General features: G+C 30.3%; 1 protein-coding gene across 1 annotated transcript in view; it reads left to right on the top strand.

The window, feature by feature from the left end:
* LOC129220818 (DNA-dependent protein kinase catalytic subunit-like) overlaps positions 1-14,928 on the top strand; it is a gene marked incomplete at its 5' end in the record, with an annotated part of 269,314 nt that overhangs the window by 146,919 nt on the left and 107,467 nt on the right. Inside the window, 6 exons of the mRNA XM_054855249.1 lie at positions 8,361-8,486; positions 8,841-8,951; positions 10,072-10,212; positions 12,193-12,338; positions 12,429-12,560; positions 14,540-14,776. Coding sequence (XP_054711224.1) covers positions 8,361-8,486; positions 8,841-8,951; positions 10,072-10,212; positions 12,193-12,338; positions 12,429-12,560; positions 14,540-14,776 — 893 coding nt within the window. The remainder of the gene's footprint in view (positions 1-8,360; positions 8,487-8,840; positions 8,952-10,071; positions 10,213-12,192; positions 12,339-12,428; positions 12,561-14,539; positions 14,777-14,928) is intronic.

Genomic DNA, 14,928 nt, shown 5'->3' with positions numbered 1-14,928 from the left:
TTCAAGTGATCCAAAGTTTTTTCCTCACCTTTTGTGTTTCTTTGTAATTTGGCTCATCAATTGCACCCGTCGAGTTAATCAAAAGTCCACATTTTTAGATTTTTATCTCTTTTATTTTTTTATTTATAAGACTTTGATTTTTCGAAAAACCCTCTTTTTTTCATGGATGCTTGAACATAAAATGGACGATAACTCAGCACCAAATATAGATAGAAAGATTTGGTAAAAAGCATTTTAAAGTACATTAGTTGCTGTTTAATAACATGACTAATTTCAGAAAAAATTTTATTGTTAAAAAATGAAATTTAAATTTCTCAGAAAATGTATAATAATTTTTTTTTTAATTTTCAAAAATTTGTATGTATTTTATTATTATTTGTTCAACATTTCAAGTTGGAATCTCAATGAGACAATATTTTTATGAATTTTTAAATAAAATTTGACATATGTAATAATGACATTTTTCAGATTTTAACTAGTTTAATATGGTGGAAGGGGGATGGTCTATTAAGTAGCAATTGATCATGACTATGCTTGAAATGAGCTACATGTTTTTTTAGATTGGTACCCCCCCCCCCCCCTCCCGCCACACAACCACTTTTTATTTATTTATTTATTTATTTTTTCAAAACTGTATTAAGAAAAAAAAAGAAAGCAAAGAAAAAGCTGGCACGTAAGATTTACAATCATAATAAACTGGGACGCACAAGGCTAAACATCAGTAGTGACTAAGGCTTATAAGGGGGGGGGGCATAGAAATTAAAAGTGGGAAAAACTTTAACAGACAAATAGAACCACTCATTTGCAGCTTTTTTTTCTTTCAGAAAGTGGGACGGTAGCGTGAGGGGGAGGGGAGGGTCAATCTGGAATGAAGCTTAACAACATGGAAGGTTATACTCAAACTAGCAAAATTTGTTTGATCTATAACTGCTTTTAATATATGTATAAATAGATCTCGCTGCAATTACTCTCCTTTACAAATGGAATTAAAATGAAAACTAGCATTAAAGAAAAGAAAAAAACAGCTGCACTCCTACTGTTGTAGAAGAACAGTTTTATGCGGACAGTCATATGATCTGATACTTAGATTTTTTTTAGTTTAGTGTGAAAAGAATGGAAAAACACTGAAACAACACTCGGGGGGGGGGGGGGTGGCACTACTATTTTGCTATGATCTTGCGGCAAACTATTTCTTTCCTCCCCCCAAAATTGAAGTTTGGTGCAAGGATAGGGATGAAACAAATCATAACTTTCCTTATCAGATAGTCAATTAATCAAGTACACTTTGTGAAGTTTGGATTGAAAAAGAAATATTTGGTCTGAAAAAAAAGCATCAGGTGAGGTGTGATACTAGTATAATTTTAATCGTATGTTTGGGTGGGGAGGGGGTAATGTACTTTGTCTTGCTTTAAACAAGAACATTAGCAACTTTTAATACGTTTTCTAATCATTTTGTTTTATTTTATTCATTTATTTTTTATGTTTTGAAAACAGTTTTTAAAAAAAAGATTAAAAGTGGTGGTGATGGGGACAGGGGTTACCAATCTACGAATTCATGTCAGCTCATTTCAAGCATAGTCATAAATCAATTACTACTTACTAGACCATATGCAGTAAAGGAACCCCATATTTAACTAGTTAGAAACTGAAAAATATTTATTTCATAAGTCAAATTTTATTTAAAAATTTATGAAAATATGATCCCATTGAGCTCCCAACTTGAAACTTTTCACAAAAAAAGGTAAAATACACACACATTTTCGGGAATTTTTCAAAAAAAAAAAAGTTATACCTTTTCTGAGAAATTTAAATTTAAAATTTAAATTTTTAAAATTAAATTTTTTCTGAAATTAATCATGTTGCATATTCTATTATACAGCAACTAATGTAATTTAAATAGCTTTTTACCAAATCTTTCTACCTATATTTGGTGCTGAGTTATCGTCCATTTTATGTTCAAGCATCCATGAAAAAAAGAGCGTTTTTCAAAAAATCAAGGTCTTATAAATAAAAAAATAAAAGAGATAAAAATCTAAACACTTGGATTTTTGATTACCTCGAAGGGTACAATCGATGAGCCAAATTTCAAAGCAATACAAAAAGGTGAGGGAAAAAATTTCCCAAATTTTGGATCACTTGACATGGAATGACCCAGTAGCTCATTCAAACAAACCCAGTCATTCCTTTGAACTGTGACATACTGAGAAGAAATACCTTACGGAACGAAGCAAAAAACAGGTTAACACTGATTCGATGTACTACTTTTTTGAATCTAAAAATTTGAAGATTGGTAAATAATAAAATTTTTGTCACAGGGGGGTCAGCTGACCCTTTGACCCTCCCCTCAATCCGCCCCTGGGGGGGGGAGGGTGACGACACGTTTATTAACAAATGTAACAGACCCAATAAATAAGTTACGTTAGTAAAATGTAAAGACTAACCCCCCTCCCTCCCATTCTCAAAATGAAACTAATAAATTTAACGGGGAGGGGGGGAGGGGGTCACAATCGAGATTTTTTGAAAACAGTTTTTTGTATTAGGTTATTTCTAAGTTTTACGATAATTTTTAAACAACCTGTTTTGCATTTTGCGTTAAATGGAACATTGTTCATTTTCACGAGTTAAAAGTAAACACAAATGAACAAAAAGCAAAAGCCACCCAGCATCAAAATGTGTCTAGACAAGGTGATGGAAGGAATGAATCCCTTAAACTGGCAAATTGTTATTTTGCACGATTTTTTAAAAATAGTTAATACTAGTCGACCCGTGCGGAACTCCGCACTCTGCTTCGAATCGTTTCATGTGGCATTTCTCTCTTTAAAAATTTCAAAGAAGAACATTATGAAAAAGAATCGAAAAAAGTAAACGGATTTAAGTAAACAGAAAAAAGTAAAGGCACAAAAGTAGGCATGTAATTTAAAGACATCATTGACAAAAACTCGTTAAATACAACTTTGTGATGATGTAATCATCACTCACTTTTTGGTTGTACGTATTTTCAATGCAAACATCATTAAAAGTGTGACTGAGTGATTCGTGAAAAAGCAGTAGTTGTGCATGTGAAAAAATGGGTTGTGTCAAATACAATCCTGCCTATGTGAGCCTGTGACGGAAGAAAAAGAGGCATAAAAGATATATGTATTGTCACGGATTCGAACTGGCGCCATTCTTATTGTCTGCATGACACTCCAACCAACCGAGCAACTTCGCTATTGTTTTCGAGTGCTAATTTTTGAAGCAATGTGTAATAAAAAACAGCCAAAAACCTTTTTGCTAAAAAAAAAATGACCATGCCTCTATGATTTGTTATTAGCCAGCTGATACGCTTTTTTTATTATTTGTAAAACATGGTATTTGATTAAGGAATGAGGAATATCTCGCGTAGCGATTGAAACAAACATTCTAGAGAAATAATATATTAGCTTTAAAATAAATGTTTTTATTTTTGAAAGTTGATACAATTTCCCCTAGCAGGCTGCTTTAATCGTTACGGCTTGAATGCCAGAACATGTTTTTCTTTTATTCGAACACTTAAAATGCAAAACCAAAACCAGTTCAACTGAATCCGTTTTTTAGGTGTAATTTTTCGAACGTAGAAAAATTGCATTTTTTTTCCGCCGAAAGCAGAGGATAAGAAAAGGATTTCTCATTTTTGAAGTTGATAATAAATTTAATGTTTTGCATCGTATTCGAATAAATAGTAAAAGGTTTACGGGGTGAGTCTCGTAATTTCAATTTGGCATAGTAGTTTTTTATTTATACAAAAGGTCGAACACTGCTAACAGCAAAATCTACATTTCATCATACAATAAAGAGTTTTTCTGCGCAAAAAGGTATCCCTTGAGGTCTATTTTTTAATATAATATTTTTTTATGCTTAGTGATCTGAATGGAGTTAAAGCTCTAAAAAAAAAAGAAAGACCACCCTTTGATTAATAGTCAATTATCGGAAAAAAAACTGTAGCTTGCATAAAAGAGTTGAAATGCCATCAAGGAGCATTCCCGTCGCGTTTATATTAGTGCCTTAAATGTGTTATCTGTTGTAATGAGTATTGTGAGGCTCTGAAAAGTTGAGCTCTGACGGTAATTGGTGCTAAATTGAGTTGAGAAAATTGCTTAGTAGTTTTTCAAAAATATTCCAACGGATGTTGGAATATTTTTGAAATGAAGTTGAATTGAATGTGTTATTGACTCGGATGTGTAAAATCCGAGTCAATAACACATCTATTTTTCACTAAACTCCCCTGAAACAGGTATACATAGTCAAAGTCACAGCTCAACTAACCAGAGCTGCACTATACATGTAATGAGCAATATTAAACTGGAATGCATACTATTAATCTAAATTAGCTATAATGGCTGACCCGAAATTTATTGCCTAACGCTCTACCGAAAAAACTTATCAATAATAATGAACAACTATGCCCAGTGCTTTTGAGCTTTATAAAAAAAAAAAAAAAAAAACTGGTTTAATTGTGAAATTTTTTTTTCGCCAAAAGCGGTGCAAAAAAAAAAAAAAAAAAAAAAAAACGGAAATTGTATTACAATTTTGAATTAAAAACAATATTTGAATAAGAACTACAGGCTGCATCAAGGTTATGCAAGAGCAACAGGCGTTTCCAAAAAATTGATTTTTCGACCCTAGGTCTGATTTTTATCATTAGCCGGCTCGATAAGCTATAAAATGAGGGGTAAATCAAAGAAATCGATCAAGAATTGAGAAAGATCTCGCGTAGGAACAAAAAACAGGCTGCAGAAATAGAATTTAAGGATCTTGTATACTGACAGAAAAATAATCCACAGAAATAGTGTAAAAGATAAGATATTAAAGAGAAGTGTTTATGTTTTTGAAAATTTATACAATTTGTTATCGCAGGCTGCTTGAACCGTTATGGCTTAGATGGCAGCACATGTTCATCATTTAACCGAACGGTTAAAATACAAAATCAGTTTAACTATGTTCGTTTTTTAAGTGCAGCTTTTCGACTGTAGTAAAAATGTGACTGGCTATTTGTTTTTTGCCGAAAGAAGAAAAAAAAATGATATTTTACCCATCAAGTTGTTAGTAATTTTAATGTTTTACTTCGTAGTCTAATAAATATTCATAGATTAACTAAATAAAAAGCGTAATTTCAATTTTGGGTATTGTTATTATTATTATTATTTTTTTTTTTTTTTGTTCAAAGGGTCAAAAGCTGTCTTTAGAAAATCTTCATTTTAGTATGCGATTTTTTATCTGAACAAAAATTATTTTATTGTAGTAGAAACAAAAAATAGGTATAAAAACCTACATATGGTGGGAGGAACTAAAACTCTAAAAACTTTGTTTTTAGTTTAGTGGTTCGTCTAAAAACGTTCTGACAAGCAAAGCTAAAAATGTTTGGTGTGCTTTTTTTTTTTTGAGAGAGAGAGAGTGGCAAATGAGAGTAGTATGATAAATTCATTTTGTTTATTTTTAAACAGAAGTTTGAAATATTAGATAGCGCAAAAACTTTATTATCTAAATTATTAATAATATGAACAGTATCTGTAAAGATTGAAATTTTTCAAAGTTACAAAAAAAGAAGAAATTTGTAATTTTTGGACTCGTTTTCGTAGCGTAGTAGTTCAAAGCTACAGTTAGCAGAAACTACGATTTTTTTGTCGAATTTGGCAGCTCTGGCTGTATGTAAAGTAACTCATACAGATTTTAAAGTTTAGTTTTTAACTTTTTCATCACTTTTTAATGAGCAAAATAGTTTTGAATTCATTTATTGTGAGCTTTACATTCTGCTTGAAAGAAATATTAAAAAATAATGTTGAGATAGGGATTGTTGAATTTTATTATTCTTTTTAGTTATTTACCAAAGAACAAGAAGATGCTTCACGTGGTACAGGAGCAAAATTGAGCAACAAAAATCAGGTACTTTTCCTTACTATACTGTACACATTTAAAAAAAAATCATTATTTTAATATAATTTTATTTTAATTTTAAAGTTTTCAAATTTAATGGGTTAAATATTCACGTGAAAAGCAGGAAGAGGGATCACTGTTATAAGCTGTTCAAATCTCAGGTTAATCTGGGAGTTTGGAAAAATTACTACTTTAGTAGGGTTGTGGGCACTTGGAACAGCTTACCAGAAGAGGTTGTAATGAACAAGGGGGTAGATAGCTTTAAGTAGGCCTTTGATCTTCTTTGAGGATTAATAAATTGATTAGGACCAGCCTAGCTAGACCCAGAGCTTGTTGCTGGTCATCACATTTGTATTTGTATAATTTAATAAGTTACAGTGTAAGATTAGTGATTCTAATGTCCTTATCAGTACTTTGTGTTTTCTTTGATTTTTCACTTTTATGGATATAGCAACTTTTATTACCTTCACTTTTTAGTGTTTTTAAACATTCTGTTTAGGTACCAACGAAATTGAAAAATTAGATTAATGTTTAAAAGTTCAAATCACAACAGTAACAAATACAGAAACACATAACTGTTTCTGTTAACCCTTTTAGCATCCCGAATATTGGAATTTAGTATTGAGTGGGGCAAGGGTTAGCCTCTATGAGGGTTTACTGATATCTAAAACTATTTTTCAATTCGGTATTGTAAAATATAATCACTTAACTGCATAGATTAATTTCTTTCTATTGCAAAAAGAAAAATATTGGGTTCTATTTACCAGAGTCAGATAAAAGTATAAAGTATCTGCGCACGAAACTCAAAAGTATCTGCAAGCTAATCATTGTCTATCACGTACAAAAAAAAAAAAAAAACGTAAGGCGAATATATTCGCCTTACGTTTATATTACGATAGTATGTACGCGCGCGCTTGCGTACATACTATCTATTAGTATTTTTTACAAATTAATTAAATAATATCAGTTTAAAAAAAATTAAAAGTGTAAAGTAAGAACTTGAACGATTATCATGAGATGCTCGTGCCGACAGCGAATGTATCCACCTTACGCGCTTGTGTGTATACTATCTATTTATAACTTTTACAAATTAATTAAAAATATCAGTTTAAAACAAATTAGAAATAAGCAGTAAGAATTTAAACGATTATCGCGACGTGCGCAAGCACGCAGCGAATGTATCCGCACAGCAGCGAATGCGCGGGTGTACTATATACATCTTGTAATATTTTTTAATCTAAATAAATAACATCAATATTAATTTAAAACGAATTAGAAATAAAGATATTATTGTTACTTCTTTTTCGTTTCAAATTGATCTTCAATTGATCTAATCTATATCTTTTATTTAAGAACTTTTACGATTATCGGACGACTTGCAACTCCGCGGCGAATGTATCCGCACGTCAGCGGATGTATCCGCACACGGCGTGCGCGCATGCGTCTACATTATCTAGCTCTGCTATTTACTTTAGCCAGTCACCTACTCTCTTGTCATTACTTGAAATATTTTCTGAAAATTTATGTAACATTGTAATAGTTTTTTACATAATTGATTACTCAAAATTTTCACAAGAAGTTCAAATTCATTTGAGAACAGCATCATCTATTATTTCTATTTTTAGACATTTTTGTAGTAACACTAATAATTTCTTCCTTAGTTGATTACTGTTGCTTGAAACCTGTTATAATGCAGATGACCTCTATTGTTGAAAATGTCCTCTTCCCTCCCTCTATTTTTTCCTTCTTTTTCTCCACACATTTTATTAACCTTCAGCTGTTTAACGTAATACATCGGCAAATTGACCAAGCTTTACTGAAAGTTTGGCAACACTATTTTGTTTCTGAGAGCTCAAAATGAAAGTTTTTCTTACTAGAAATCACCTAATTGTTCAAAAGTAGCGCACATACAGAGATTCTAGGGCTGCCAACAATTTTAAACATTTAAAAAAATTTTTATCTGCACATTTTTCTGAACAAAAAGAGAAACCATTAAGGCACCTGAGAGATATGCTGCTTTAGAATGTAAGTTAAATATTTAAATATATTTTGGTGTTGTTGGGGAATCAAAACAAGGAAAGGTTTATTACAAACATCGTAAAAACGTAACGTATATTATTGTACTTTAAAACTAAATACTTTTTTTCAAACAAAAGGTACCCTATGTTCATCAGAGTGTTACAAAATTTTAAGAGGATCAGTTTAGTAGTTAAGGCGTGAAAAGGTAACAAACAATCAAAGTCACTTTCTTATTCATAATATTTGTAAGGATTGCATGAACAAAACGTTACTTTTCATAAAGTACTGGAAGTTCATGTAAAATTAATCAAAAAAACTGAAAAAATCATAATTTTTATAATTTTCTCACTCTTGTATATTTTAGTTTTAATAATTCTTGAATTAAAAACATGCTCCACGTAAATAATGTGCAAAAATATTTTTTTACTTGATTCATTTCTTTATTTCAGAGTGATTATGACAGAGATTTTGTTGAATTAGAAAACGATGAATTGAATAAGCATGAGTGTATGGTTTCTTTCACATGCCTATTTAAGCACATGAAAGATCAAGGCCTGATTTTGGAAGGACACAGTGTAAGATTATTTTAGTTTATCTATAAATATAATGAATTAAAGAAAAGAAAAGAAATAGAGCTTTTTTTTAAAAGTTGTTCTGTAGATATTTTTGCAAAACTGCGTAGATTTCCATTTGCATTCAGTTTTCTGTAAGTTACTTTATTTTGTGCTCACTAAAGGAGCTGTAACTTTTACAAAAGAAATTAAATAACATGTTCAAATTTATCTTTTCTTACTTTTTGCTATACATTAATTTTGCTATAAATTACCTTTTGTTTATCTTTCAAAGTTTTGTTTTTAAATTCATGTAGTAAAGATTCACTGTATGAATCAAAAATTTTCGCTTTCAATTGTTTTTTCTTTCATTTCTAGAATGAAGCTGCTCCTGTGTGGATTAATGCCCTCATTCAGTCCTTGGAAGACATCAGAGCTAATAATAATGTTCGATTATTTTTGGGCCGTTTGATTGTGAATAATGCAAATGTAATTGTTTCTTTGTACAGTTGTTTCCATTCATTATTTTAATTACCAGTTTAAACTCGGAATCGTTTTTTATGCAACTTGGCAGAACTATGTGAAAAGGCATATAAACAGGAATAACTTGTATAAAACTGTGATTTATCATAATATGCAGTGCTTAGTGGTGCAGTGAGGAAGAGGGGTGAAAACACCACCAGCCACCAGGGCTCTTAGTTTTAACATTACTGCCAATCTTAATACAGTAGTTTACAGGCGTTTAAAAACTGTTCTGATCAGAAAAAAAAAAAAAAAAAACCTCCAGAAGAAAATTTCGACTGCACTAGTGAGTACTCATAATTTAAAACTTTTCAAGCTGTATGAGAACAAAATATGTTATAATATTTGCTTTTAAAATAAACATTAAGAAAGAAAGAGAGAAAAGAAAATTTAAGGTTCAAGCAATTGAATGTAAGAAAAATAGTTATCAAAATGTGTAGTAAAAATCTTCGTCACTATAAATGCAAACTAAGGTTTCTATTTTGCTGAATTCTTAAGATAGAACATTAACAACATTATTTGCTTAACCTATAATTTTATTGTTTTCATTTGCTATAAAAATAAAAAATACAGAAGTAAATATAAAATAAAATGAATATAAATAAATAAATGCAAAAGAATAAATAAATTCAAAAAACTATGTGATAAATGACTAATCAAATAGCTTATGTACTGATGTGCAGTTTAACCCTCTTAGAATGAGCACAAAGGTACTATAATATTTGCTTGTTATAACCAAGTTCTTGTAAACAGAACTTCCAACTGGTTCCTTTTCCCCTAAAAATCTGTTTTTTAGTTTCAAGTCCCAAAAAATGATTAAAAATTTAATAACCTATTTTAAATACTCATTAACTACGTCAACACCTAAGGAATACATGCCTTGCATCACATAATTCTTAGCTCTTTTGTAAGAGATACTTGAGTAATTTTCGCTCTCAGTAAATTGATTTTTACTCTGGAATGAATAAATATAATATAATGAAGTGTTACTCTGTACATTTATTGATACTTTTATGAAGTTGATTCTCTTAAGTAATGCTATATAATTAAATAAGTACTTACTAATTTGATCTTTTCTATTGAACAGATTCTCCAACCATATGCGAAGCACTTGCTTAAACCTTTGATGAATTTGATTGTCTCTGGGATAGCAGGCACTAATCTGAATTACTACATACTGGATATTCTGATAGCTCTTCTGTCCTGGGCACCAACTGCAGTCCCTCAGGTATATATGTTACTTTCAGGTTTTGTGTCTTTTTCTCCTTAAAGTAACAATGACATAATCTTTCCTTTCTTCTTCATCCAAAAGATAGCCCATAAAAAATTGGTTTAATTAAAATTGATTCTTGAAATTTTATGAATTTTATTGTTTAAAGTAGTGAATAGAATTTGGCTATTTTTGGAAAATATTGACTTGTGTACATGTATGATACCAAGAGCATCAAATGTGTTGAGCATCCAATACAGGGAGGAATTTTTCATATGTTGCAAAATTTGATTAGATATAGACTTTTCTCCAGTAACTCTGTATGTTTTGGCATAAAATCATAGGATTATTATGTGTTGCCTCATACCATGGGAGAAGTGATTTGTCCTTCTATGCTAGGTCACTTCTCCCCCAAGGCCATATCATCAGGGTGAAATATAGCTGTTCTAACGCCGTACCGCTTGGGCCACAAATAAATTGGTTGACCAAATGTTGAGCTTAAACAGTTCAAAGATTAACAGTACAATAATTGGATCATAAGTTTTCAGGAAGAAAGTGGACTTTTGACACAAAGCCATAATAAGCTTTTAGTCTTTTTTTTTTTTTTTTTTTGCAAAATTTTATTGTTGAACTGACATTAATTTTGTGAACTTCATTTTTATGCTTTGAATAAATATGCATATTTTCAATGTTGTGAAATGTTTCATATGTTAATACTTTTCTCTACGCCCAACATTTAGTATGGTATTCCTATAATTTTTATGAAGTGTCAAAGTATTAGATCTTGTGGTTATTAAATAACACAAGGAGTAGTTCTAAGTAAAAAATGCCTGCTGAAAACAGCAACTAACTAAATATTTTAACTGATATGTCTATTTGACAAAACATACCTTTATTAACAAGAAGCTGAAAATTTGCTCTCAGAAATTGAATGAAATTTCAAAATGTTATTTTTAAGGGAAAAAAAGCGGTAATGGGGAAATTGTAGAATTAAAAATCATCATAATCATTAATGAGCTGATTATTAACAGCTGATTAATCAGTAAGCAGATAATTTGCTTATTGGAGCATTCCTACTTTAAAGATATACAATAAAAGTTTGTTAGACAATTAAATTGATTTCACCAAACTACCTTCAGATCTGAAGTTTTGTTACAAATAGTTAAGCCTTATGCCGGTGAAAGGTCAAGGTTTTGACTAAAAAATAAGGCATAGTATAACTTTGATTTAACAATACCCGATTTAACGATTTCCTCAATTATATGATATATTTCACTGGTCCCGACTTAACTGCATTAAATGTATATGTTCCTCAATTTAATGATATCCTTGATTTAACGATAACTTTTTCCAGTCCCTTGACAATCATTAAATCAAGGTTATACTGTAATTAAACAACATTTTTTCACAAATTAAAAAGAGTTAGCCATATTCAGTTAGAGACATTCCTTTTACTATATTCTTTCCTCTTAATGTATATGAAGTTTATACAGTATGACCTTAGTTTAATGATTGTCAAGGGATTGAGAATTAAATCAAGGATATCATTAAATCAAGGAGCATAGACTCAATGCAGTCAAATTCAAACTAGTGAAATGTATCATTAAATTGAGGAAATTGTTAAATCGAGTAATCTTAAATCAAAGTTATACTGTATTTTGCTAAAAAAGCAATGAAACTTAAAGGAAGTTTCGATGAATGTTCCTCTTGAGTACAAGTTATCATTTTATTAGCTATAAAAATGATGCTAATGATGAACCTTGAATTATTTTTTCACAAAATACTAAAACACTGATTTATGAGAATTGAATAACACAAATTTGTGAATTTTTGTTTTCTGTTCAAAGGTCCACTTTTTCATGGATTGCACGATTAGTGAGTTTGCTTTTCAGTTATGTGGTTTGATGTTTGTTTGATAAATTAGTTTGCTTTATTTCAAATTTAAAACAAATAAAAATTTTCTCCAATTTTGTTAACTGAATATTATTTAATTAATAGGATAACATTTCTTATGAAGCCAGTGAAATATTGAGTTTTGTAATAAAGAATTGTGAACATCAGAGGAAAGAGATATTCAGAAATAATTTAGAAATAATCAAATCTATTGTAGAGTGTTGGAAAGAGGTCTTGGATGTTCCATATCAGTTAGTAACTTTTTTTTTTTTTTTGCTCTTTTTCTCTTTAATTTATTTCAATTGGTATTAAGTAATATTTTTGTTTTGAAACATATTCAGTTTAGTTTATGAGAAAATGAATGATCCTGATCCTGAGAGCAAAAGAAATGTTTTTGGAATTCAGCTTCTAGGGGTTTTTATGTCATGTGGTTTGCCACCTTATAATGCTGAGGATGAATCCAGGAGTCAGAGGTAATTTTTGGTATTAAATAATTTTTTATGCCTTTGTTTGTATTATTTGTCAAAATGACGATAGAAGTGTGGTATTTTACGGAACCCCTTTACATCCTGGCGATAAGAAAAAATGAGTTATCGGTCTCAGCCTCAACCTGTTGATAGAGAGCACTAGTGTGCAGGGTGCGTGGTTGGTTTAATTACTAGAATATTCATATTGAAAGTTATATTTTATTTTTAGTGTGTGTGGTGTTTAAAACTTCAAAAAGGCTAGTCCAAACTTTTATTTCTGTTCTGTTATGTAACAAATATAAAGTATGTGCAGTATTAAATTTTTTCAAGAGTTAGCATTAAATGTTTTCAGTTTCTAAGATGCTCTTCCCTGTTCCTAATAATATTGGTATTTTTTCAGTTTGCTTCAAAATTTTGCACCAGTGACTAAGCTCTTCCAATGTTATTAAAAATCCATGAAGTAGTGATCAAAATTGAATATTAATTATTGAAATGAGATCTTCCAAAAGTTCTATGCAGTGGTGTAGCCCAGGGGGGATAGGGATCTATACCCCCCCCCCATGAAGCAGAAAAATTATATGCATGAACACACTTGCAAGCGTCTAAAATTACGCTTTTCGGACTTTAATTTTCACACGAAAAATTTCCGTCTTCGCCACTGGTTCTATGTAATTGAAGAACTTAGCCATTGTTCAATTTGCAATAGGTTTAATGATAAAGCTAACCAGTTTGCTATCTCTAACACTTATTGCTGATTAAATTTATTCATTATCATGTGTGCCGCTTATTCCACCCGAGAACAAAAATCAACTTGATCCAAAAAAAAAAATCGACAAATTCCGAAATCCGTAATATTCATTCCGTGGTTGATAAATTAGTTGCCCTATACTAAAATAATTGTGAGCAAAATGTAGCAAAATACCGTTATTTTTCTAATGATCACTAGATTTCATTCTTGGATTAATTACTAAAAGAAAATAAGTTTTAGATTGATTGACAGATTTCTGTCCCTGTTCATTTCCGATCATTTTTGAAACATATTCATTACATTTTATTTTCTTCCATTTTGGACATTTCCCCCCCTAAAAATATGGTTAAACCTTTGCAATATATATATATTTCATATTTTTACCTTTTTTAAAGCTTAGTTTAAACTTTATATTTTTAACTTCCTGAAATTATTAAAGGTATACATATTTGGGTATTATTTCATATTTTTTTCCTCGGATGATTGACAGAAACAAAGCTAGATCATGTCAATTATCAAGCAATAAATTCACTCTTACATTTTTTAAAGAGTGGCTACCATGATCATTACTGATGCGCAGACCAATAATTGTTTCAACTTTGCCAATAAAATAATCTAGAAATCTAGAAGGATAAAACTGTTCATTTAAAAGTTATTTGAACAGTTGTATCCTTTATAAAGTTTTTATTGATAAATACATTTGATTGTGGCTTAAATTTTAACTAAGTCAAGAAATGAAACATCTATTATTTTAACTGAATTAAATCAATATTTTTATCGTTAGCATTTAAAAAATACTACTACAGTAGCTGACATTAGCAGCAAATCTCATGTGTGCAATCAAACAAACTTTAAATATGAGGGATGGAGAGGGCACAGATCTTCACTGCAAGATTCTTTATATAGCATAAATGCAGGAAAAACAAAGTACCTGTGAGGTTATACAACTTTCTGCCAGCACAAATAAATGTTAGGAATATTTTTATAATAAATAGTTTTTAAAAAATTGAACATTTTAGCAAAGCGCTCGTTCTGAATATCTTCCGGATGGACATAGTTTTGTGCCAAATTTCTTTCATCAATTGTATACATACCTGTAGAATTGGCTTTTACAAAAGCAGACTTAAATACACATTGATTATATTATTGTGTGTTATGTGTTAAACTTGTTGCCTTATTTTTTACATTTTTTTTTTTTTTTTTGTCTTTCATTATTTAATTTATACATCCTTTACAGTTACATTAATATTTTGTTGAAAAATTTAATGCATAAATCCAAAGAAGTTTATGGAGCTTCCGCTGAAGTGGTTGCCATTATTTTAAAGCATTTATCAGCTCAAGAAACACTTGATGAAAAGCACCCATTTTTCATTAAAACCGTGAAACAGCTGGAAACTGTACGGAAGCAAGAAGAAAGCAAATTTCTGTATAGTTTGAATAAGATTCACATAGGTTGTCCTTCAATTGCTGATGGGTAAATATATTTCAGTTGTTCTGCCATATTTTCATGCTCTTCTTTTGCCTTCAATCATGTTTTCTAATTCTTTGTAAGATTATTGTTTGCTCAGAAAGCTGAAGTTTTTTGCAGTGTTTGAATTCTAGTAAAATCTAATTTTTCAGCAAATT

This window comes from Uloborus diversus, chromosome 4, assembly GCF_026930045.1.
Source record: "Uloborus diversus isolate 005 chromosome 4, Udiv.v.3.1, whole genome shotgun sequence".
In the NCBI taxonomy this organism is placed as follows: Eukaryota; Metazoa; Arthropoda; class Arachnida; order Araneae; family Uloboridae; genus Uloborus; species Uloborus diversus.
Note: the sequence above shows the minus strand (reverse complement) of the source record. Positions and strands in the feature narration are given on the sequence as shown.